Raw genomic sequence first — 24,633 nt, 5'->3', positions numbered from 1 at the left:
TTACATTTGATTTGATTTGACTAATTCCCCTCCAGCCATTACCTCAAGCCTGTCCTCCACAATTAAAGATGCCACCAACCTCCTGTGATATATATATATACAGTACCAGTCAAAAGTTTGGACACACCTACTCATTCCAGGATTTTTCTTTATTTTTACCATTTTCTACATTGTTGATTAATAGTGAAGACATCAACACTATGAAATAACACATAAGGAATCATGTAGGACCAAAGAAGTGTTAATCCCATCAAAATATATTTTATATTTGTGATTCTTCAAAGTAGCCACTCTTTGCCTTGATAACAGCTTTGCACACTCTTGGCATTCTCTCTAACAGCTTCATGGGGTAGTCATCTGGAATGCATTTAAATTAACAGGTGTGCCTTGCTAATTTGTGGAATTTCTTTCCTTAATGCGTTTGAGCCAATCAGTTGTGTTGTGACAAGGTAGGGGTGGTATACAGAAGATAGCTCTATTTGGTAAAAGTTCCAGTACATATTACGGCAAGAACAGCTCAAATAAACAGAGAAACGACAGTCCGTCGTTACTTTAAGACATGAAGGTCAATATATCCAGAAAATGTCAAGAACTTTTAAAGTTTCTTCAAGTGCAGTCGCAACAACCGTCAAGCGCTATGATTAAACTGGCTCTCATGAGGACCGCCACAGGAAAGGAAGACCCAGAGTTACCTCTGCTGCAAAGGACAAGTTCTTTATAGTTACCAGCCTCAGAAATTGCAGCCCAAATAAATGCTTCACAGAGTTGAAGTAACAGACACATCTCAACATTAATTGTTCAAAGGAGACTGAGGGAATCAGGCCTTTATGGTCGAATTCCTGCAAAGAAACCACTACTAAAGGACACCAATAATAAGAAGCGACTTGCTTGGGCCAAGAAACATGAGCAATGGACATTCGACGGGTGGAAATCTGTCCTTTGATCTGATGAGTCCAAATTTGAGATTTTTGGTTCCAAACTCTGTGTCTTTGTGACCGCATGTGTGGTTCCCACTGTGAAGCATGAAGGAGGAGTTGTGATGGTGTGGGGTGCTTTGCTGGTGACACTGTCGGTGATTTATTTAGAATTCAAGGCACACTTAACCAGCATGGCTACCACAGCATTCTGCAGCGATACGCCATCCCATCTGGTTTGTGTTTAGTGGGACTATCATTTGTTTTTCAACAGGATAATGACCCAACACACTGTGTAAGGGCTATTTTACCAAGAAGGAGAGTGATGGAGTGCTGCATCAGATGACCTGGCCTCCACAATTACCCGACCTAAACCCAATTGAGATAGTTTGGGATGAGTTGGACCACAGAGTGAAAGAAAGAATGCCAAGAGTGTGCAAAGCTGTCATCAAGAAAAGGGGTGGCTACTTTGAAGAATGTAAAATGTATTTTGATTTGTTTAACACTTTTTTGGTTACTACCTGATTCCATATGTTTCATTTCATAATTTTGATGTTTTCACTATTCTACATTCTAGAAAACCTTTGAATGAGTAGGTATGTCCAAACTTTTGACTGGTACTGTGTATATAAAGAGTATTTGAATAGGTCAAATACATCAGGAATTCTTGATGAATCTGGGGGAAAGTCTCCTCCCTCTCTATCTCTTTCTCTCTTTCTTTCTGTAGGTAGGGGAGTTCCGGATCCATGCAGCAGAGTGGACGGCAAACGTGTCGGCTGAGTTCAAGGAGACACGGCGTCGCCTGAGCGTAGACATCTCGAACAAGTTTGAGCGTGCCGCCTCCATTAAGCGTCGACTGTCCTCAGAGCTGGGCCTCAACCCCATCACCCAGGAGATGACCCCGGGCAGGAGGACGCTGTCTGTGAACCTGGGGCCAGGGGATGAGAGGGAGGCCTACCCCAACCTGGCTCTTTCCCTCACTCCTGTCCCTGGAGCCCTGGCCCGCAATGGCAGTGGACTCTACCTGAACGGACTCAGTCCGGACTACGCTGAGGTAGCCATCATAGAGAGCCTCTAGTGGTTGTGGATGGAACATGGAGGTGAGACACATTTATGGTCATCAGTGGAGATCATTAAGTGAGACTAACACACACACACACGCTTGTGTGTTCATGCTCACACTTGTGCTCATTGGTTAAGAGGCTGGTTGGAGAGACAGACACTTCAAGCTGAGATCTCAGGCATACTGTAGGTGAGTTTTCAGACATACAACCATGCACACACACATGTTCGTCAAAGGTGATGAGATGCATACACACACTAGGCTGTGCAGTAATCGATTGAGTGCTGTGAGGGAGAGAGACACTGGTCGATCATCACTTACAGTAGATCGATCATCACACACAAATACACACACACACACACACACACACACTAATTGATGGAGCTTGTGGAGAGACACGCGTTAATGCTCCCACTCCACCTGAAAACACAGAGAGGCTCTGAAGTCTGCATCAGATGAAGAGGTTCTTCACTGTCCAACACTGTATCATCCAAGATGAAACTTTCTCTAAGGCCTTTTACCCAACAAGTGTTAGGTTCTCACCAGGAGGCAACAATCATCACCTAACTTACGGAGCATGCAGTTGATGTATTTTCAAGATTGTGTCTCTTTTGTATGGTTCCTGTATTCAGACTACTAGGGCAGCATTTATTTGATGCCTTGCTTTCAGTAATAACACAGCTTACAGTTTTAAAGCAGAATGTTTGGATCATTTTTTTTACCTTCAAGATGGACATGCAGCTTTTTACCTAAGGAATATTCCTAGTGCCTTAAATAATGGAACACTTTGAACAGTGTTTTGGATTGCCGGTGCATGTTGGACTGAGTCTTATCTATTTGGGTCGTTATCAAGTCTTAATTCTTACTTAAGCAATCCTTGAGAATATTTGTACATTATTTATGCGTCTTTTAGAGAACACAGCAACACATCAAGTAACAAAGAGAAGGTGCATGGAAGGATATGAACTTTGACCTTTTGAAGTGGAGATTTAACAGAAGACAGAGCATACAAGCATATTTCCGATTGGAGCTGGACTGACTGGGATATTTCTGACCTCTGTCTGTCTGTGTGTGTCAACCATTTTGTCCCTGTTACTGTCCCATTGTCCCCTGCCTGCAATGGTGACTTTGTCATTCAGGCGCATTACTGATAGAATGTCACTCTCTTCCTCCTACTCCTCCTGTTCCTCTCCTCTTCATCCCTCCTCCTCTCCTCCCACTCATAGACAAACGTAGACACCATTTATCAAAGAGAGAAATGGTCCAACAGAAGCATGTCAAACATTCACCTCTATGGTTGCCTTTAGTAACTCTGTGTCCCAACAACTCATCCATTCATGTGGAAATAGTAAGGTAAGATATGTATTTATCTCAATGTTAAATCCATCAAAAGCAGAAGTGATCTGCACACATAGTACAAAGACTCTAAGATTCTTCTTTTGCCATCTTTGGTTGGTTTTCTTAATGCAGCAGGGGGAGGGAGAGGGGGTGTTAAACACAGACGTTTTGGCTAATGCTTTCGTCATTAAGTCCCTCACTTGGTCTGCACATCACTATTTCTGGGGTTAAACAGAATACTCATAAAAAAAAACTCTTCCTGTGTCCACCTGTGAATAACAGTATGGTATCTAAGCAATGCTTGAGGAAGACAGGGTTTATATCATGGAGTTCCATAGTGATGAATACTTCTCAATGGGTGGTGGATGTAGAAGGCAGATTAGGGAAATAGCTTGGTAGCCTCAAGGTTTAATCCGGCTTCTCTCCTCTGACAGGCTATTCATCATGTTGGATAGAAATATATTTGGGACATACATATATTGTATTTTCTTATACAAATCAGGCCCATTTTATGCATTTTACTCACTGTTTATTTTGATTGGGTGTGTGGGTAATGGGCATGGTTATTGGCATGGTTATTTATGGGCTTGGTTATGCAATGTGTTATAAGGCTGAGGGGAGACTCAATGAAAAAAATGACTTGGATTGTTACTTCAATGAGGGGAGACTCAATGAAAAAATGACTTGGATTGTTACTTCAATGAGGGGAGACGCAATGAAAAAATGACTTGGATTGTTACTTCAATGAGGGGAGACGCAATGAAAAAATGACTTGGATTGTTACTTCAATGAGGGGAGACGCAATGAAAAAATGACTTGGATTGTTACTTCAATGAGGGGAGACGCAATGAAAAAATGACTTGGATTGTTACTTGAATGTATAATTTATTCTGTGCTTTCTTATTTCCAATCACGTATTTAATGTCATATGTTGCCAAAACATCATGCATGTACTTCTCATGTGCATCATACAATACAAAACAAAGTGTCTTACAAATGCCCCTTTCATCAAGAAACAGGTTTACATTTAACTTTCAATTGTGAAAAGGGTAATTAATGGTTGTTAACTGAACGTATGAATGTTTGAATGGTGAGAAAGCAGCCAGGTCACCTGTGATACAAATCAGTATTTGAAATCCATCCATTTATTTTATTTAACCTTTATTGAACTAGGCAAGTCAGTTAAGAACAAATTCTTATTTACAATGACTTCCTACACCAGCCAAACCCAGATGACGCTGGGCCAATTGTGCACCGCCCTATGGAACTCCCAATCACAGCCAGTTGTAATACAGCCTGGATTCAAAACAGGGTGTCTATAGTGACACCTACTAGCACTGAGATGCAGTGCCTTGGAGTGCTGCACCACTCGGGAGCCCATGTCTGCAGATTTCGGGAGATGCCATGGAAACCGAGCATTAGGGGCAAGAGTGAGGGCTGTAACCATCAAATAGTTGTTGGTTTTGCTAGGGTATTGGGGACGGGGATGGCGGATGGGTGTAAGCAGCTGCCTCTAGTGCTAACGGTTGCATGTTTGAATCCAGCAATAGAAAGTTGTTTTTGAGATTTGGTATAGGCTTAAAAAACAGAAATCTCTTTCATCCATCTGCTTCCAGTGCCAAAGGTTGCATATTAGAATCCAGAGATAGAAAGTAGTTTTGTAGATTTTAATTTGAAACCTACCCGAAACCTTAACCCTTACCTTAACCCTTCAGAGTTAATGCCTAAACATAACCTTTAAACACTTTGAAATTTGACGTTTGGAACTATTTTGAATTTTGACGTTTGAGTAACATGGATGAACATCTCATTCTGACGTGAAACTGTGAGAGCATGTTGGAGAAACAAATGTTTATTTACAGTACAAATCTGAGCAGGCATCATTGCCATCACGGCACTATTTTATGTGTACAGTACAGTATAAAAGTGAATCATGTGTTACTGGGGGGGAAAGACATCCAATGACAGGTTTGTCCTATTTCCAAGAAGTGTCAAGAAGTGTCCTAATACTCTTAAATGGTGTATTTTTCTTGTCTCCTTAGCTTTCCTTTATGACTCCTGATGTCAAATGACTGCATAGGTTTCCCCCATAGCTATAATCTGCCATATCCTATCAAATCAAGTGATCATGACGAACAAGGAGACGAGGATACAGTAGAAAGCTATTTATCAGTATTGGGACAGTCCATTATCAGTGTGGTAATGAGGGAGAATGCTCACACAGCTCAGAGCAGAGGCCCATGGGAGTTCACTCGTACGACTTCTGCCCGGGCTGTTGTATGATGGACAGGCACTGTAAGGAGTCCTGTCACCACCAGAGAAAAACTAGCGCATCACGTTATATAAGCATATCTACAGCCCACAGGGGGACTCAGAGAGAGAGAGAGAGAGAGAGTGTGTGTGTGTGTGTGTGTGTGTGTGTGTGTGTGTGTGTGTGTGTGTGTGTGTGTGTGTGTGTGTGTGTGTGTGTGTGTGTGTGTGTGTGTGTGTGTGTGTGTGTGTGTGTGTGTGTGTGTGTGTGTGTGTGTGTGTGTGTGTGTGTGCGTGCATGCTCGCATACGTGTAGTATATGTGATCATCACTAATCATTTTCCATCCCCCCCTGAAGGATCTTGGTAGTGTCACATAATTTTTCAAGGGTAAAGACACGTCATAATCACGTCTGTGGTTTGCATCAATGTCCAGACTCAAGCATTTTGAATTTTCCTCAGCCTTTTTTACAGAAATGGATATTGAGAGTCATTATGAATGTAAACATGCTCATGATCTAACATTGTGATGTGTGTGCCCAGAAGCATTCAAGTTGTCTCGATGATTACAACGTATATCAAGAGAAAAGAACAGTTAGTTCTTTCATTTATTTCTAATAAACGGGGATGTGTATATAACACCATGTTGCATGTTCATTTATTCACTACTTCCAGTGTTTGTAAATGCATATATATGCCCAGCTGTGCTTTGCTTCCAATAAGAGGTTTGGACGACAATTTTTCCATTTATCATGAAATGTGTCAACGTCTGTGTGTGAATTCTTCAGCAACCTTAAAGTATTTTTATATAAAGTACTCTCAAGGTCAATGCTTTGTTCCTGCACAGAAAGCAACACTCTGAGCCAGAAGATTGCAATTAACAGGAAAAGGAAACTCAATATGACCAAATAAAATGTACAGACTGACAGTATACTGTACCAAGCTTTCAGTCTCTAGACCTTGACCAGATACCATACAATACATAAAAGGTTGTTATTGCAGATTGCTAGATGGCATTAAGTAATGTCAGTTGTAAATGCAATAACTCATGCTTGTGATTCTAACCCCAGCTGGTTGTCCTTTGTTCTGTATAAATCCTTTCTGAAAATGTCTGTGCCTCAAAATGCAGAAGAACATAGACCCTACTGTAGCTTTGACCAAACTGCTAGATGCTTTAAGTCTCCCTCAGATATCATTGTGAGTGGGGAAGGCAATCCTCAGTAAGATGATGTAATTATTATCTAATGAAAGGTTTGGGTTTCTGAATCACAAGTGTGTGAGGCGGGAGAACATGTTCTATGTGACCTCACAGGTACAGTGTACAGAGCCTAATCATCCAATCATTGCATCAGAACAGTGAAAAAAAGAACATTGCATTAGCAGAAAACTTGAGATGTTCGCCCTGGCCCTGTCCACAGAGACAGGTATAATCAGACACAGATGCTCAACCTCAGCTGCCTTACTGTACAGTATACAAATGTATTAAAAATAAAAACAGAAATACCTTATATACTGTACATGATGTAACTATTCAAACCATTTGCTATGAGACTCGAAATTGAACTAAGGTGCATCTTGTTTCTGTTGATTATCCTTGAGATGTTTCTACTTCATGGAAAGAGCAGAGATGTTTCAGAATGGCTGTGTATTTACTGTCGTTTACCTTGCCCTCTAAGGGGTTGAGTAGACCTAAACCATGCCAGGAAAATACACCCACACCACAACAGAGCCGCCAGAACCCTCAATTACTCAAGTGTTTCCATTCTTTTTGGCAGTTACCTGTATTTTACAATGACCTACATACTTGACATACCTCACTACATGACAATGCACACACGAACCAAGCCTTTATTTCCTGTCTGGACTTGATTGAATGACTGATTGAAGGATTGAGTGATTGACTGAGTTCTTAATGCGTTTGTACTCTGACTGAAAAGGATGTGTCAGGCTCAGTCAGACAGGGATCATCTGAGGACGAGTCAAGACAAGCTGGTGTTAGATTGAGAGATGCTAGAGCTGTGTGTGTGGTTGTGTGTGTGCGTGTGTGGGGGGGACATAGAGGAGGGTTTGATTTGATTTCTACATCACTGACAGTCTTTTAAAACATTATTATTCTGTTCATTATTGTACACTTGGATTTTGTTCTTTAACTTTTACCTCCTTTAGTCATGAGACAAGCCTCTGCTAAGCTAGATGCTGTTCATTAATTTAAAGCATTTCCCAGCCAATGCTTCCAAACCCAGAGGAGGCAATGTACGAGAAATGCTAGCACTGTGACACTTGCTATTGCCAAACTGCCTCGTTAGGAAAATGCATGTATAGCACAAGCAACAGAGCATCTCGTGAAATGGAGAGTATCGGTTTTATGTTCTCATCAATGGTCTTTGTGAGGTAGCTTTAGGCCACTCAAACTGTTTCCACTTCTAAGAAATGAGAGGAAGAGACATTTTTGATTCTGAGAAAACCTCTGACTGTCACTGTCACCCTGCTTTCATCCTCTACAGACAATAGCCTCAAGATTCAGTTAATGGTCACAGCAGCTCAAATGGAGGGGAAAAACACGGCTTGATTAATTTTTATCTCACAGACCAGAGTTTGAAACTGCTAATCTAATAAATAACTGCTGAGAACAACAGTAACACAACAATAAAGGAACAGTAAAACTGATGCAGCAAAAGGTACATCACACTTTTTTAAAGATCAATAAAAACTAGTGGTTTGAAAATGTGTTATTAAGACTTGTGGTGTGGTTAAAAAACGATTTACTGTGTCCTTAAAGAGCCCTATTCAACCAACCACTGTGATACCAGCTTTCTGGAAACAGGACAAAACACAATTCTTCAAAAAGGCACATTTGGACTTGTTAACTGTAATGGCGTTCGTCTGTTGAAGGAGAAGCGGACCAAAATGCAGCGTGGTGGTTACTCATGTTCTTTAATGAAGAAAAGCGATACATGAAATAACTTATAAATATTACAAAACAACAAATGGAACGTGAAAACCTATACAGCCTGTCTGGTGAAATAACTAACACAGAGACAGGAACAATCACCCACAAAATACACAGTGAAACCCAGGCTACCTAAATATGGTTCCCAATCAGAGACAACGAGAATCACCTGACTCTGATTGAGAACCGCCTCAGGCAGCCAAGCCTATGCTAGACACACCCCTAATCAGCCACAATCCCAATGCCTACAAAAAAAACAATACGACAACACAATAAACCCCTGTCACACCCTGGCCTGAACAAATAATTAAAGAAAACACAAAATACTAAGACCAAGGCGTGACATTAACAACATTTTTCTCAGACATGTACAATGTGTGTACAAAACATTAAGGACACCTGCTCTTTCCATGAAGTAGACTGACCAGGTGAATCCAGGTGAAAGCTATGATCCATTATTGATGTCACTTGTTAAAACCACTTCAATAAGTGTAGCTGAAGGGGGGGAGACAGGTTAAAGAAGGATTTTCAAGCCTTGCGACAACGGAGACATGGATTGTGTGTGTACCATTCAGAGGACGGGGCAAGACAAGATTTAAGTGCCTTTGAGCGGGGTATGGTAGTAGGTGCCAGGTGCACCGGTTTGTGTCAAGAACTGCAACGCTGCTGGGTTTTTCACACCCAAAGGACATCCAGCCAACTTGACACAACTGTGGGAAGCATTGGAGTCAACATGGGACAGCATCCCTGTGGAACGCTTTCCACACCTTGTAGACTTCATGCCCCAATGAATTGATGCTGTTCTGAGGGCAAAACAGGGGTGCAACTCAATATTAGAAAGGTGTCCATAATTGTTTGTACACTCAGTGCCTTCAGAAAGTGTTCATACTGCTTGACATACTGCTTTTATTGTGTGACAGCCTGAATTCAAAATGGATTCAATCTTTTTTTTCACCCATCTACACATAATACCCCATAATGACAAAGTGAAAACAGGTTTTTAGAAGTTTTTGCAAATGTATTGAAAATGAAATACAGAAATATGTCATTTAGGTAAATATTCACAACCCTGAGTCAATTCTTTGCAGAAGCACCTTTGGCAGCAATTAGAGCTGTGAGTCTTTCTGGGTAAGTCTCTAAGAGATTTCCACACCTGGATTGTGCAACATTTGGCCATTATTCTTTTCAAAATTCTTCAAGTTCTGTCAAATTGGTTGTTAATCACTGCTAGACGACCATTTTCAGGTCTTGACATAGATTTTCAAGTAGATTGAAGTCAAAACTGTAACTCGGCCACTCAGGAACATTCACTGTCTTCTTGGTAAGCAATTCCAGTGTGGATGTGGCCTTGTGTTTTAGGTTATTGTCGTGCTGAAAGGTGAATTATGGAAAGTAGTGTCTGGTGGAAAGCAGACTGAACCAGGATTTTGCTTGTGCTTAGCTCCATTCCGTTTCTTTCATATCCTAAAAAACTCCCCAGTCCTTAACGATTACAAGCATACCCATAACATAATGCAGCCCCCACTATGTTTGAAAGAGTGGTACTCAGTAATGTGCTGTATTGGATATGCCCCAAACATAACATGTTATATTCAAGACAAAACAGTTATTGCCTTGCTACATTTTTTGCAGTATTACTTTAGTGCCTTGTTGCAAACAAGATGCATGTTTTGCAATATTTTTTTATTCTGTACAGCCTTCCATCTTTTCACTCTCTAAATTAGGTTAGTATTGTGGAATAACTACAATGTTGTTGATCCATCCTCAGTTTTCTCCTATCACAGCCATTAAACTCTGTAACTGTTTTAAAGTCACCATTGGCTTCATGGTGAAATCCCTGAGCGGTTTCCTTTGTTTCCGGCAACTGAGTTAGGAATGATGCCTGTATATTTGTTGTGACTTGGTGTATTGATACACCATCCAAAGTGTAATTAATAACTTCACCATGCTCAAGGGGATATTCAATGTCTGCTTTTCTAAATATTTATGAGGCAGTGGAAAACCTCCCTGGTCTTTGTGTTTGATCCTGTGTTTGAAAATGACTGCTCGACAGAGGGACCGTTACAGTGAATTGTATGTGTGGGGTATCGAAATAAGGTAGTCATTCAAAAATCATGTTCAACGCTATTATTGCAAACAGAGTGAGTCCACGCAGCCTATTATGTGACTTGTTAAGAAAATGTTTACTTCTGAACTTATTTAGGCTTGCCATAACCAACGGGTTGAATAGTTATCACTCAAGACATTTCAGCTTTGAATTTTTAATTTAAAATATTTAAAAAATACTTAAACATTATTTTACTTTGACATTATGGGGTATTGTGTGCAGGCCGGTGACAAAACATCTAAATGTAACATTTTAAATTCAAGCTGTAACAAAACAAAATGTGGAAACATTCAAGGGGTGTGAATACTTTCTGAAGGCACTGTAACGTTGAACATGGCTACTCTTCCGCTGCAGGGGACAAGTGGTATGTTTGACTGTTTGACCTTTATGTTGCCTGTGACAGGGTGTCCATGGGGCTGTGGGGTCCCCTCCCATGCTGAGAGGATGAATAGTCCTCTGACCTTCTCTCTGCCCAAGCCCACCTACTGGGTGGCTAGATAAAACATGGGCTGGTGTCAGGGTGTTATTTTAGGAATCAGATACATGTTATGAGATGTTATACCGCATTGTGGCCCCTACATTACAGCACTATACTGGAGCCATTGTTTAATTAACTCTGTCTTCCGGGCATATCCACATGGTTAATTAATGTGGTTCATTCAGTATCTTGTTTGTGTTTTGATGTCATCTTTATTAACTGCTCTGTTCCTCCAAAATTTCCACAAGTGACTTTTCATTTTTGGGTCGTTCCATGTCATTTCAGCAAGCCATGACACACACCATCTCAGATTGTTTCTGAAATCATTATTACTATTATTACGATTAGCATTCCTGCAAGATCGTTTTATTGAAATATAATGAGATCTCTGAGAAATTAAGCTAATTGATCACAGCCAAGTTGGCCATTTTAATTTATAGCATTTATATAATATTCAACAAATATAGTATTTAACATCCAACTTGCAACAACAAAACAACAAACAAGCAGAATATCATGACAGAAGGTCAACCAATAGAGGCCAAGTCTTTGAAAGCGACATCCTCTGCAGATGGAGAGGGTCAGTTTATGACTTGAGCGGATGGAGCTGGTCAGAGGATGGTAAATGATGGCGATGGAGTCTGCTGGTGACCTTGTAGAGGGCAAGTCTGGGAATCAGCCTGAGTCATATAGCCACTGGACTGTTCCTCTTCCACTCTGTGAATCACCCACTTGGGTGAGCCACAGCAACTGGGAGCCAGAAAGCTCACCACACTAAGATAAAAATAGTAACCAGTCAACTTCTCTACGAGCCCTCTGCCTCAGCACTGTTGTATTCCTCCATCCATCATTCTTGTCACGCTTCAAGCAACTCTTCACATGATGTTATCAAAGATCAGGAACTGGCAGCCAGGATATAGGATGGGACAACTTCAGTGACTAATTCATCTTCACGGGGGGGATCACCAAATCTCTGGGTATGCATTACATAGGATGAAGAAATAATACTCGGGGGGGAGGATGGTGGATTTTTTTGAGGTGGAACGACCCTTTTAGCAATTCTCTGTGTCTGAGAGATGCAGGAGACAGCATGGTGGTTGCTATAGAAACAGTTCATTAGGGCTGAGAGCTTGGGTAATGTTTTATATCTGCAGCACCAGACGTGCGAGGGGAAGCTATATTCCCCTGACAGACATACAGAAAGACAGACAGACAGACAGACAGACAGACAGACTAGGCCTATGCATAGCCTCGGGATGATGTTTGAGTTGGGAGTGCTGGAGGAGGGGGGGGGTCCTTTATAATAAATAATGCATCTACACTGAGTATAAAAACATTAAGAACAGTCGCTCTTTCTATTGAGCAGGTGACTGACCAGGTGAATCCGGGTGAAAGCTAAGATCCCTTATTGATGTCCCTTGTTAAATCCACTTCAATCAGTGTAGATGAAGGAGAGGATACAGGTTAAAGAAGGATTTTTAAGCCTTGAGACAATTGAGACATTGATTGTGTATGTGTGCCATTCAGAGGGTGAATGAGCAAGACAAAATATTTAAGTACCTTTGACCTGGGTATGGTAGTAGGTCCCAGGCGCACCGGTTTGTGTTAAGAACTGCAATGCTGCTGGGTTTTTCATGCTCAACAGTTTCCCGTGTGTATCAAGAATGGTCCACCAGCCAAAGGACATCCAGCCAACTTGACACAACTGTGGGAAGCATTGGATTCAATATGGGCCAGCATCCCTGTTGAACACCTAAGACGCCTTGTAGAGTCCATGCCCTGACGAATTGAGACTGTTCAGAGGGCCTTTTCTTTTTCTTCGTATTTATAATAATTTATTATATCATATCAATTATTATATTATATGCAATACTTGTTTTGTTTCATTCTCTTGAAAAATTTTGTTGACTAAATTCAGTTCAATCTGTCTTTTTAATTGTGTGCCCTATATTTAGATTAACATTGGTTATAAGTAGGCCTGTTGTAAAATAAATATCACTAGCGTATTGCTGTCATTGGTTGGGTATGGTAGGCACTAGCCTTTCTTGGTAATTGCTGCAATATAGTCTGTTCAAAACTTTTGTGAAGGTCTAAAACAGTTCTCAAGTGTTTTGTTTCATTCTGTTGAGACATTTTCTTTGGCCAATTTAAGTTCCAACTGTAACGTCCTATAATACAATTTATGAAATGGATTCCTAAACATTCGGAAAAGGGAATACCTAACCAGTGCACAACTGAATGCTTTCAACCAAAATGTGTCTTTCACATTTAATCCAAACCCACCTCAGAGAGGTGCGGGAAGGCTGCCTTAATCGACATCCACATCATCATCGCCTGGTGTGCATTTGTTGTTGGGGGTTAATTGCCTCACTCAAAGGCAGAACGGCAGATTGTTCCACCTTGCTGGCTCAGGAACTTGAACCAGTGATCTTTCAGTTACTGGCCCAATGCTCTTAACCGCTAGGTTACCTGCCACCTGTGCCTGCACTGCCCTGATTCATTTACTGTTCAAATCTCTGACAGCTGAACTGTGAGGTGGACAATTATTGTTTTAGCAAGTAAAACCAATAAAACAATAGGCTATAAAGTTCTGCGAAAAACAGGGAATAGTGTTTTGTCATTTGTTAAAGGCTGTTTATAATGACATGTAAATGTGGGTAATTTGGCCAATATCCCTTGTTTTTTGATGGTGCTGGCTGTGTGGGTGTACACGCTAATGGGTTAAGCATCCAATGCATACGGATGACCAGTACATGTTCGGATGTACCGATCCTGTGCAGGTGTTGTTACACGTGGTCTGCCACTGTGAGGACGATCATCGGTTCGTCCTGTCTCCCAGTAGCGCTGTCTTAGGAGTCTCACAGTACGTACATTGCAATTTAGTGCCCTGGCAACATCTGCAGTCCTCATGCCTCCTTGCAGCATGCCTAAGGCACGTTCACGCAGATGAGCAGGGACCCTGGGCAAAAAAACTATCAGCCTATATCGAATCATCCATTCCTCTCAAACATTTTAGAAAAGGCTGTTGCGCAGCAACTCACTGCCTTCCTGAAGACAAACAATGTATACGAAATGCTTCCGTCTGGTTTAGACCCCATCATAGCACTGAGACTGCACTTGTGAAGGTGGTAAATGGCATCAGACCGAGGCTCTGCATCTGTCCTTGTGCTCCTAGACCTTAGTGCTGCTTTTGAAACCATCGATCACCACATTCTTTTGGAGAGATTGGAAACCCAAATTGGTCTGCACGGACAAGTTCTGGCCTGGTTTAGATCTTATCTGTCGGAAAGATATCAGTTTGTCTCTGTGAATGGTTTGTCCCCTGACAAATCAACTGTAAATTTCGATGTTCCTCAAGGTTCCGTTTTAGGACCACTATTGTTTTCACTATATATTTTACCTCTTGGGGATGTCATTCGAAAACATAATGTTAACTTTCACTGCTATGCGGATGACACACAGCTGTACATTTCAATGAAACATGGTGAAGCCACAAAATTGCCCTCGCTAGAAGCCTGTGTTTCAGACATAAGGAAGTGGATGGCTGCAAACGTTCTACTTTTAAACTCGTTGTTCTAGGTCCCAAGAAACAAAGAGATATTCTGTTGAATCTGACAATCAATCTTAATGGTTGTACAGTCGTCTCAAATAAAACGGTGAAGGACCTCGGCGTTACTCTCGGCGCTGATCTCTCTTTTGACAAACATATCAAGACTGTTTCAAGGACAGCTTTTTTCCATCTACGTAACATTGCAAAAATCAGACACTTTCTGTCCAAAAATGATGCAGAAAAAATGAATCCATGCTTTTGTTACTTCTAGGTTAGACTACTGCAATGCTCTACTTTCCGGCTACCCGGATAATGCACTAAATAAACTTCAGTTAGTGCTAAATACGGCTGCTAGAATCCTGACTAGAACCAAAACATTTGATCATATTACTCCAGTGCTAGCCTACCTACACTGGCTTCCTGTCAAGGCAAGGGCTGATTTCAAGGTTTTACTGCTAACCTACAAAGCATTACATGGGCTTGCTCCTACCTATCTCTCTGATTTGGTCCTGCCGTACATACAGTACCTACACGTACGCTACGGTCACAAGACGCAGGTCTCCTAATTGTCCCTAGAATTTCTAAACAAACAGCTGGAGGCAGTGCTTTCTCTTATAAAGCTCAATTTTTATGGAATGTTCTGCCTACCCATGTGAGAGACACAAACTCGGTCTCAACCTTTAAGTCTTTACTTGAAGACTCATCTCTTCAGTGGGTCATATGATTTAGTAGTCTGGCCCAGGAGTGTGTAGGTGAAGGGAAAGGCTCTGGAGCAACGAACCGCCCTTGCTGTCTCTGCCTGGCCAGTTCCCCTCTTTCCACTGGGATTCTCTGCCTCTAACCCTATTACAGGGGCTGAGTCACTGGCTTACTGGTGCTCTTTCATGCCGTCCCTAGGAGGGGTGCGTCACTTGAGTGGGTTGAGTCACTGAAGTGATCTTCCTGTCTGGGTTGGCTCCCCCTCTTGGGTTGTGCCGTGGCGTAGATCTTTGTGGGCTATACTCGGCCTTGTCTCAGGATGGTAAGTTGGTGGTTGAATATATCCCTCTAGTGGTGTGGGGGCTGTGCTTTGGCAAAGTAGGTGGGGTTATTTCCTTCCTGTTTGGCACTGTCCGGGGGTATCATCAAATGGGGCCACAGTGTCTCCTGACCCCTCCTGTCTCAGCCTCCAGTATTTATGCTGCAGTAGTTTATGTGTCTGGGGGCTAGGGTCAGTTTGTTATATCTGGAGTACTTCTCTTGTTCTATCCGGTGTCCTGTGTGAATTTCAGTATGCTCTCTCCAATTCTCTCTTTCTCTCTTTCTTTCTCTCTCTCGGAGGACCTGAGCCTTAGGACCATGCATCAGGACTACTTGGAATGATGCCTACTTGCTGTCCCCAGTCCACCTGGCTGTGCTGCTGCTCCAGTTACAACTGTTCTGACTGTGATTATTATTATTTGACCATGCTGGTCATTTATGAACATTTGAACATCTTGGCCATGTTCGGTTATAATCTCCACCGGGCACAACCAGAAGAGGACTGGCCACCCCACATAGCCTGGTTCCTCTCTAGGTTTCTTCCTAGGTTTTGGCCTTTCTAGGGAGTTTTTCCTAGCCACCGTGCTTCTACACCTGCATTGCTTGCTGTTTGGGGTTTTTGGCTGGGTTTCTGTACAGCACTTTGAGATATCAGATGATGTACGAAGGGCTATATAAATACATTTGATTTAATTTGATTTTATCTTTCTTTTTGTGTTTTTCAGAGTCAGTAGAAAGGCCTGTTTAGTGTCCTACGTTTTCATAACTGTGACCTTAATTGCCTACCGTCTGTAAGCTGTTCGTGTCTTAATGACCGTTCCACAGATGCATGTTCATTATTTGTTTATGGTTCATTGAACAAGCATGGGAAACAGTGTTTAAACCCTTTACAATTAAGATCTGTGAAGTTATTTGGTCTTTTACAAATTATCTTTGAAAGACAGGGTCCTGAAAAAGGGACGTTTCTTTTTTTTCTGAGTTTAGTCTAGGCTACAGTAGGCTACAAAATAAACCCACCAGTGACACTGACTCACCCAATGTTGAAGATGAAGTATAGGCTACTCACAGGTGATGCCCGATGCACTCGTGCCAATATCTCAAGATAAGCTACTTTGAAAATCAGTGCTGTTCACTCAGAATCACTCAAAATTGTTAGCTTCTGCAGTCAGACTAGTGATAGAAGAAATTATGGTTGAAATGACTAATTATGTATAGATTCCAATCAGAACTGACTAGTCAAAATGCTATAATGTACTGTACATGTGAATTTTCTCTCTTGCTCCCATTCCCAATTGTATATAATGTAGTCAGGAGTTTAGTAACAATGAAGGTCTGTTCCTTAGTTCATTCAGTTGTACAATCTCCAGGTGGCGGAAACGGCCCATCTCCAGATTGTCTAGAATGTTGATTTATACTGACTGGCCTTGACTTCGTGCTGATAACGCGAAGGCTCGAGAGCTAGAGGGCCCCTCTACTTGTGAAATAGATAGAACGTTTAGAAAACGCTGACGTCATTTTCAGTTTATAACCTGTGGAAATATGTGTATGTGAGGAGTACTCTCTTGAAATGAACGCTGTTACCTTTGGCTTTTAAGACTGGTCTCAATCTACTTCATGCATAATTAATGAACTTACAACTCATTAATGAATTAGAATGAGTGAGAATCTGGTTTTGGCTACAAAACATATGGGAATTTAGAAATTCCACTATCAATTAGTCTCCTCTTTTCTGCAGTAGGCATTTGCTTGCCAAACAGTAGGCCTACGTTTTCCTCAAGATTGTATTTTGAAATTTGTGAAAGGCAGACTAACAGCCACAACCAACCATAGAAATATAAACAATCCATAGATGGCATTTCCCATTCAAGTCAGGATTGGCAGCCATTGCTAGTGTACCCATTGCTAGTGAACCCATTAGTTTAACAGTCAAAGTGCAAGGGTTAGAGGTTCCAAAATTCAATAGATTATATCTCTGGCCACAACGCAACAAGCTGTTCTATATTTGGTGCACGTGCTGCCCAAATTGTAGCCTTCCCAACTGTAAGTGCTTGTGATAAAAAAAAATGTATTTATTTATTTAACCTTTATTTAACCAGGTAGGCTAGTTGAGAACAAGTTCTCATTTACAACTGTGACTTGGCCAAGATAAAGCAAAGCAGTGTGAACAGACAACAACACAAAGTTACACATGGAGTAAACAATAAACAAGTCAATAACACAGTAGAAAAAAAAAAAAAGAGTCTATATACATTGTGTGCAAAAGGCATGAGGAGGTAGGCAAATAATTATAATTTGGCAGATTAACACTGGAGTGATAAATGATCAAATGGTCATGTGCAGGTAGAGATACTGGTGTGCAAAAGAGCAGAAAAGTAAATAAATAAAAACAGTATAGGGATGAGGTAGGTAAATTGGGTGGGCTATTTACCGATGGACTATGTACAGCTGCAGCATTCGGTTAGCTGCTCAAATAGCAGATGTTTAAAGTTGGCGAGGGAGATAAAAGTCTCCAAACATCAGCGATTTTTGCAATTCGTTCCAGTCACAGGCAGCAGAGAACTGGAAGGAAAGGTGGCCAAATGAGGTGTTGGCTTTAGGGATGGTCAGTGAGATACACCTGCTGGAGCACGTGCTACGGGTGGGTGTTGCCATCGTGACCAGTGAACTGAGATAAGGCGGAGCTTTACCTAGCATGGACTTGTAGATGACCTGGAGCCAGTGGGTCTGGCGACGAATATGTAGCGAGGACCAGCCGACTAGAGCATACAGGTCGCAGTGTTGGGTGGTATAAGGTGCTTTAGTAACAAAACGGATGGCACTGTGATAAGCTGCATCCAGTTTGCTGAGTAGAGTATTGGAAGCTATTTTGTAGATGACATCGCCGAAGTCGAGGATCGGTAGGATAGTCAGTTTTACTAGGGTATGTTTGGCGGCGTGAGTGAAGGAGGCTTTGTTGCGGAATAGAAAGCTGACTCTAGATTTAGATTGGAGATGTTTGATATGAGTCTGGAAGGAGAGTTTACAGTCTAGCCAGACACCTAGGTACTTATAGATGTCCACATATTCTAGGTCGGAACCATCCAGGGTGGTGATGCTAGTCGGACGTGCGGGTGCAGGCAGCGAACGGTTGAAAGGCATACATTTGGTTTTACTAGCGTTTAAGAGCAGTTGGAGGCCACGGAAGGAGTGTTGTATGCCATTGAAGCTCGTTTGGAGGTTAGATAGCACAGTGTCCATGGAAGGGCCAGAAGTATGCAGAATGGTGTCGTTTGTGTAGAGGTGGATCAGGGAATCGCCCGCAGCAAAAGCAACATCATTGATATATACAGAGAAAAGAGTCGGACTGAGAATTGAACCTTGTGGCACCCCCATAGTGGCTGCCAGAGGACCGGACAACATGCCCTCCGATTTGACACACTGAACTCTGTCTGCAAAGTAGCTGGTGAAACAGGCAAGGAAGTCATTAGAAAAACCGAGGATACTGAGTCTGCCGATAAGAATATGGTGATTGACAGAGTCGAAAGCCTTGGCCAGGTCGATGAAAATGGCTGCACAGTACTGTCTTTTATCGATGGCGGTTATGATATCGTTTAGTACCTTGACCATGGCTGAGGTGCACCCGTGACCGGCTCGGAAACCAGATTGCACAGTGGAGAAGGTACGGTGGGATTCGAGATGGTCAGTGATCTGTTTGTTGACTAGGCTTTCGAAGACCTTAGATAGGCAGGGCAGGATGGATATAGGTCTGTAGCAGTTTGGGTCCAGGGTGTCTCCCCCTTTGAAGAGGGGGATGACTGCGGCAACTTTCCAATCCTTGGGGATCTCAGACGAAAGAGAGGTTGAAAGAGAGGTTGAACAGGCTGGTAATAGGGGTTGCGACAATGGCGGCGGATAGTATCAGAAATAGAGGGTCCAGATTGTCAAGACCAGCTGATTTGTACGGGTCCAGGTTTTGCAGCTCTTTCAGAACATCTGCTATCTGGATTTGGGTAAAGGAGAAGCTGTGGAGGCTTGGGCGAGTAGCTGCAGGTGGGGGGCGGAGCTGTTGGCTGAGGTAGGAGTAGCCAGGAGGAAGGCATGACCAGCCGTTGAGAAATGCTTGTTGAAGTTATCGATTATCATGGATTTATCAGTTGTGACTTGGAGATGCCTAGCCTCAGTGCAGTGGGCAGCTGGGAGGAGGTGCTCTTGTTCTCCATGGACTTTACAGTGTCCCAGAACTTTTTTGAGTTAGAGCTACAGGATGCAAATTTCTGCTTGAAAAAGCTGGCCTTTGCTTTTCTGACTGACTGCGTGTATTGGGTCCTGACTTCCCTGAACAGTTGCATATCGCAGGGACTATTTGACGCTATTGCAGTCCGCCACAGGATGTTTTTATGCTGGTCGAGGGCAGTCAGGTCTGGAGTGAACCAAGGGCTATATCTGTTCTTAGTTCTGCATTTTTTGAACCGAGCATGCTTATCTAAAATGGTGAGGAAGTTACTTTTAAAGAATGACCAGGCATCCTCAACTGACGGGATGAGGTCAATATCCTTCCAGGATACCCGGGCCAGGTCGATTAGAAAGGCCTGCTCGCAGAAGTGTTTTAGGGAGCGTTTGACAGTGATGAGGGGTGGTCGTTTGACTGCGGACCCGTAGCGGATGCAGGCAATGAGGCAGTGATCGCTGAGATCCTAATTGAAGACAGCGGAGGTGTATTTGGAGGGCCAGTTGGTCAGGATAACGTCTATGAGGGTGCCATTGTTTACAGATTGTACCTGGTGGGTTCCTTGATTATTTGTGTGAGATTGAGGGCATCTAGCTTAGATTGTAGGACTGCCGGGGTGTTAAGCATATCCCAGTTTAGGTCACCTAACAGAACAAACTCTGAGGCTAGATGGGGGGCAATCAATTCACAAATGGTGTCCAGGGCACAGCTGGGAGCTGAGGGGGGTCGGTAGCAGGCGGCAACAGTGAGAGACTTATTTCTGGAGAGAGTAATTAAAAAAATTAAAATTAGTAAACATAATCCACAGCAATTTATTTAGAAGCTATTGATCCTCTGTAGCTAAATTAGGCTCTCTGGTGTAGTATTGTATGCTATACATTATGTTCTCTAACGTTCAGGCAGGAGTAATATAATATACTGTAGCCTAATTTTGGCAAAATGATTTCATGCAGCACCCCCAGCACCCCTATTTCCCGTGGCTATGGGCCCATGAAATGGAATTGTGTCTGTCTCAGAAGTTAAACTGTTTTAGTGAATAGTGAGTGTTTTGGTAACTGTGAAAGAACCCCAATTGGCGGAAAGCATTTGCTGAGGTGTTGTACAGATGTTGTGTGGGAGTACCACTGGGTATATGTTTCATACTCATCTGTAAACAAATGTATCTAGGGGGTTGTAGACCTATGTGAGTGCTTTTATGGCACTGCCTTACAGAGTGTGGGTGCTCACAAAATGTTTACACGGCTTCCCTAAGGGTTCCAACCAGATTTCCAAAGAAATCTATGTCTCCACACACCATTATCCTACCTCAAATGATTCGCTAGGGACAACTCTATGTGCTGATTTACACTCAAATAGACCTTTTTTCTTTTTTTACTGACTGAACCTTCCTCTGGTTCTGATTTGCATAGCAGCTGCCAGAGGACAGAGCTGAATCAGTATTCACTTCACAGCTGAGTAAATCAGACTTAGCCTTTATGGAAAGAGGGCAACAGCAGCATACAGTGGGGCAAAAAAGTATTTAGTCAGCCACAAATTGTGCAAGTTCTCCCACTTAAAAAGATGAGAGAGGCCTGTCATTTTCAACATAGATACACTTCAACTATGACAGACTAAATGAGGGGAAAAATCCAGAAAATCACATTGTAGGATTTTTAATGAATTTATTTGCAAATTATGGTGGAAAATAAGTATTTGGTCAATAACAAAAGTTTATCTCAATACTTTGTTATATACCCATTGTTGGCAATGGCAGAGGTCAAACATTTTCTGTAAGTCTTCACAAGGTTTTCACACACTGTTGCTGGTATTTTGGCCCATTCCTCCATGCAGATCTCCTCTAGAGCAGTGATATTTTGGGGATGTTGCTGGGCAACATGGACTTTCAACTCCCTCCAAAGATTTTTTATGGGGTTGAGATCTGGAGACTGGCTAGGCCACTCCAGGACCTTGAAATGCTTCTTACGAAGCCACTCCTTCATTGCCCGGGCGGTGTGTTTGGGATAATTGTCATGCTGAAAGACCCAGCCACGTTTCATCTTCAATGCCCTTGCTGATGGAAGGAGGTTTTCACTCAAAATCTCACAATATATGGCCCCATTCATTCTTTCCTTTACACGGATCAGTCGTCCTGGTCCCTTTGCAGAAAAACAGCCCCAAAGCATGATGCTTCCACCCCCATGCTTCACAGTAAGTATGGTGTTCTTTGGATGCAACTCAGCATTCTTTGTCCTCCAAACACGACGAGTTGAGTTTTTACCAAAAAGTTCTATTTTGGTTTCATCTGACCATATGACATTCTCCCAATCTTCTTCTGGATCATCCAAATGCTCTCTAGCAAACTTCAGACGGGCCTGGACATGTACTGGCTGAAGCAGGGGGACACGTCTGGCACTGCAGGATTTGAGTCCCTGGTAGCGTAGTGTGTTACTGATGGTAGGCTTTGTTATTTTGGTCCCAGCTCTCTGCAGGTCATTCACTAGGTCCCACCGTGTGGTTCTGGGACTTTTGACCCCACGGGGTGGGATCTCGCTTGGAGCCCCAGATCGAGGGAGATTATCAGTGGTCTTGTATGTCTTCCATTTCCTCTTAATTGCTCCCACAGTTGATTTCCTCAAACCGAGCTGCTTACCTATTGCAGATTCAGTCTTCCCAGTCTGGTGCAGGTCTACAATTTTGTTTCTGGTGTCCTTTGACAGCTCTTTGGTCTTGGCCATAGTGGAGTTTGGAATGTGACTGTTTGAGGTACTGATAACAAGTTCAAACAGGTGCCATTAATACAGGTAACGAGTGGAGGACAAAGGAGCCTCTTAAAGAAGAAGTTACAGGTCTGTGAGAGCCAGAAATCGTGCTTGTTTGTAGGTGACCAAATACTTATTTTCCACCATAATTTGCAAATAAATTCATAAAAAAACCTACAATTGGATTTTCTGGATTTTTTTCTCTCATTTTGTCTGTCATAGTTGAAGTGTACCTATGATGAAAATTACAGGCCTCTCTCATCTTTTTAAGTGGGAGAACTTGCACAATTGGTGGCTGACGAAATACTTTTTGCCCCACTGTACCTATCCTGTACATTTTGTAAATATTTGTACAAATTCATACATTTTTATGGCATTTTTCCCTACAAACATTTAAAAAAGAATGAACAATTAATATAGCTAATTCATATAATAAAGATCTACCACAGAGTTTCAAGACTGAAGCTGGCAAGTCGTTTGTTTGGCTAGCTAGCTAATGTTAGCTGGCTGGCAATTGTTTTGATTCGAATGCCAGCCAGTGTCTGGAGGTTGAGGATGGAAAGAAGCTCAAAAGCAAGGCAGCTGAGGTGTGCAGTGATGAAGATCATAGGGAGGACTAAGTTACAAGGCTACTCTGGGACCAAGTAGGGGGGCAAAAGACACTTGAACAGCTTCTACCAAGCCATAAGACTGCTGGACAGTTAATCAAATGGCTACTCAGACTATTTACATTGGCCTCCTTTATTATTTATTTATGTATTTATGTTAGTGGTTTTGCACTGGCTCTACGCACACTCACTAGATACTACACTGACACTCCAGCATGCACACACACTGTCAGCGTATGCGCTACTGCTGTAGAAGTCAGGTGCAGGAGAGCAGAGAGTAGTGATCAGGTGCACTCTTTATTCGGCAGAAGCAAACAACCGACGGACGCAACAGTGTCCAACAAACATAGTACCCGGGGGAAAAACCAGCTAGGCGCGTCAAGACAAAACACGTAAGAAATAAATCCCACACGAAGACATGGGGGGAACAGAGGAATATACATATGCAGTTGATTAGGGAATGTAAACCAAGACAAGACAAAACAAATGGAACAATGAAAAATGGCGCGGCGATGGCTAGAAGGCCGGTGACGTCGACCGCCGAACGCCGCCCGAACCAAGGAGGGGAGCCGACTTTGGCAGAAGTCGTGACACACACATACACACACAGTCACTACATACACTCACACACAAAAAACGCACACACACTCACACAGACATACTTTCACACTCTTCACATACGCTGCTGCTACTCTCTTTATTATATATCCTGATTGCCTAGTCACTTTTACCAATACCCACATGTACGTACTGTATGACCTCAATACCTCAACTACCTCATACCCCTGCACATTGACTCGGTACTGGTATACCCCTTATTGCTTTTATTGTGTTACTATTTGCTTTTTACTTAGCAAATATTTGTCTTACTTTTTTAAACTCTGCATTGTTGGGAATGGGCTCGTACGTAAGCATTTCACTGTTAAAATCTACACCTGTTGTATTCAGTGCACGTGACCAATAACATTTTATTCGAATTTGATCTGTGCCCAAGTGGGTTCTTCATTTTGGTAGAAGTGAAGCAGTAGCTACTGTATCTAGCTACACCAACTGGGGAGTCCATGAACTGCAAGTACTGAGCTCAAACTTCATCAGGACTCTGATACACCTTGATGACACTGTGCTGCCTGCCCCTGGACTTGCTCCAGCTGACCATCTTTGCTTGCTCTCCCCCTTTAACCACCTCCCTCCGATGACCACTTGAGCCATACACTTTACGGACCGTCCACATGACCTTCCATCTCATGAATGATATTGGTGTTGTTTTCTAAATTGCTTGACTTTTTTGTGTTGCTTAAAAGCGCTTTGAGATTCTTTATGTAATGAATAACACTATAAAAGTTGAATATGTTATTATTATTATTATACACAGAAAGCTTTACTCCAGGGGCCCACAGCTGGGAAGTCAGGG

At 42.3% G+C, this 24,633-nt stretch overlaps 1 protein-coding gene across 2 annotated transcripts in view; it reads left to right on the top strand.

Moving 5' to 3' along the window:
• The window catches only part of LOC118387012 (potassium channel subfamily K member 2-like), a 53,672-nt gene extending 47,475 nt beyond the window's left edge, over positions 1 to 6,197 (top strand). For both annotated transcript variants that reach the window (XM_035775097.2, XM_035775096.2), the window contains exon 7: positions 1,642 to 6,197. In XM_035775097.2, the coding sequence (XP_035630990.1) occupies positions 1,642 to 1,992 (351 nt within the window). In that variant the 3' untranslated portion in view covers positions 1,993 to 6,197. The remainder of the gene's footprint in view (positions 1 to 1,641) is intronic.
• Positions 6,198 to 24,633: the final 18,436 nt, after the last annotated feature.

The sequence above is a fragment of the Oncorhynchus keta genome, chromosome 8 (assembly GCF_023373465.1).
Source record: "Oncorhynchus keta strain PuntledgeMale-10-30-2019 chromosome 8, Oket_V2, whole genome shotgun sequence".
In the NCBI taxonomy this organism is placed as follows: Eukaryota; Metazoa; Chordata; class Actinopteri; order Salmoniformes; family Salmonidae; genus Oncorhynchus; species Oncorhynchus keta.
This window is presented reverse-complemented; position numbering and strand designations above follow the sequence as displayed.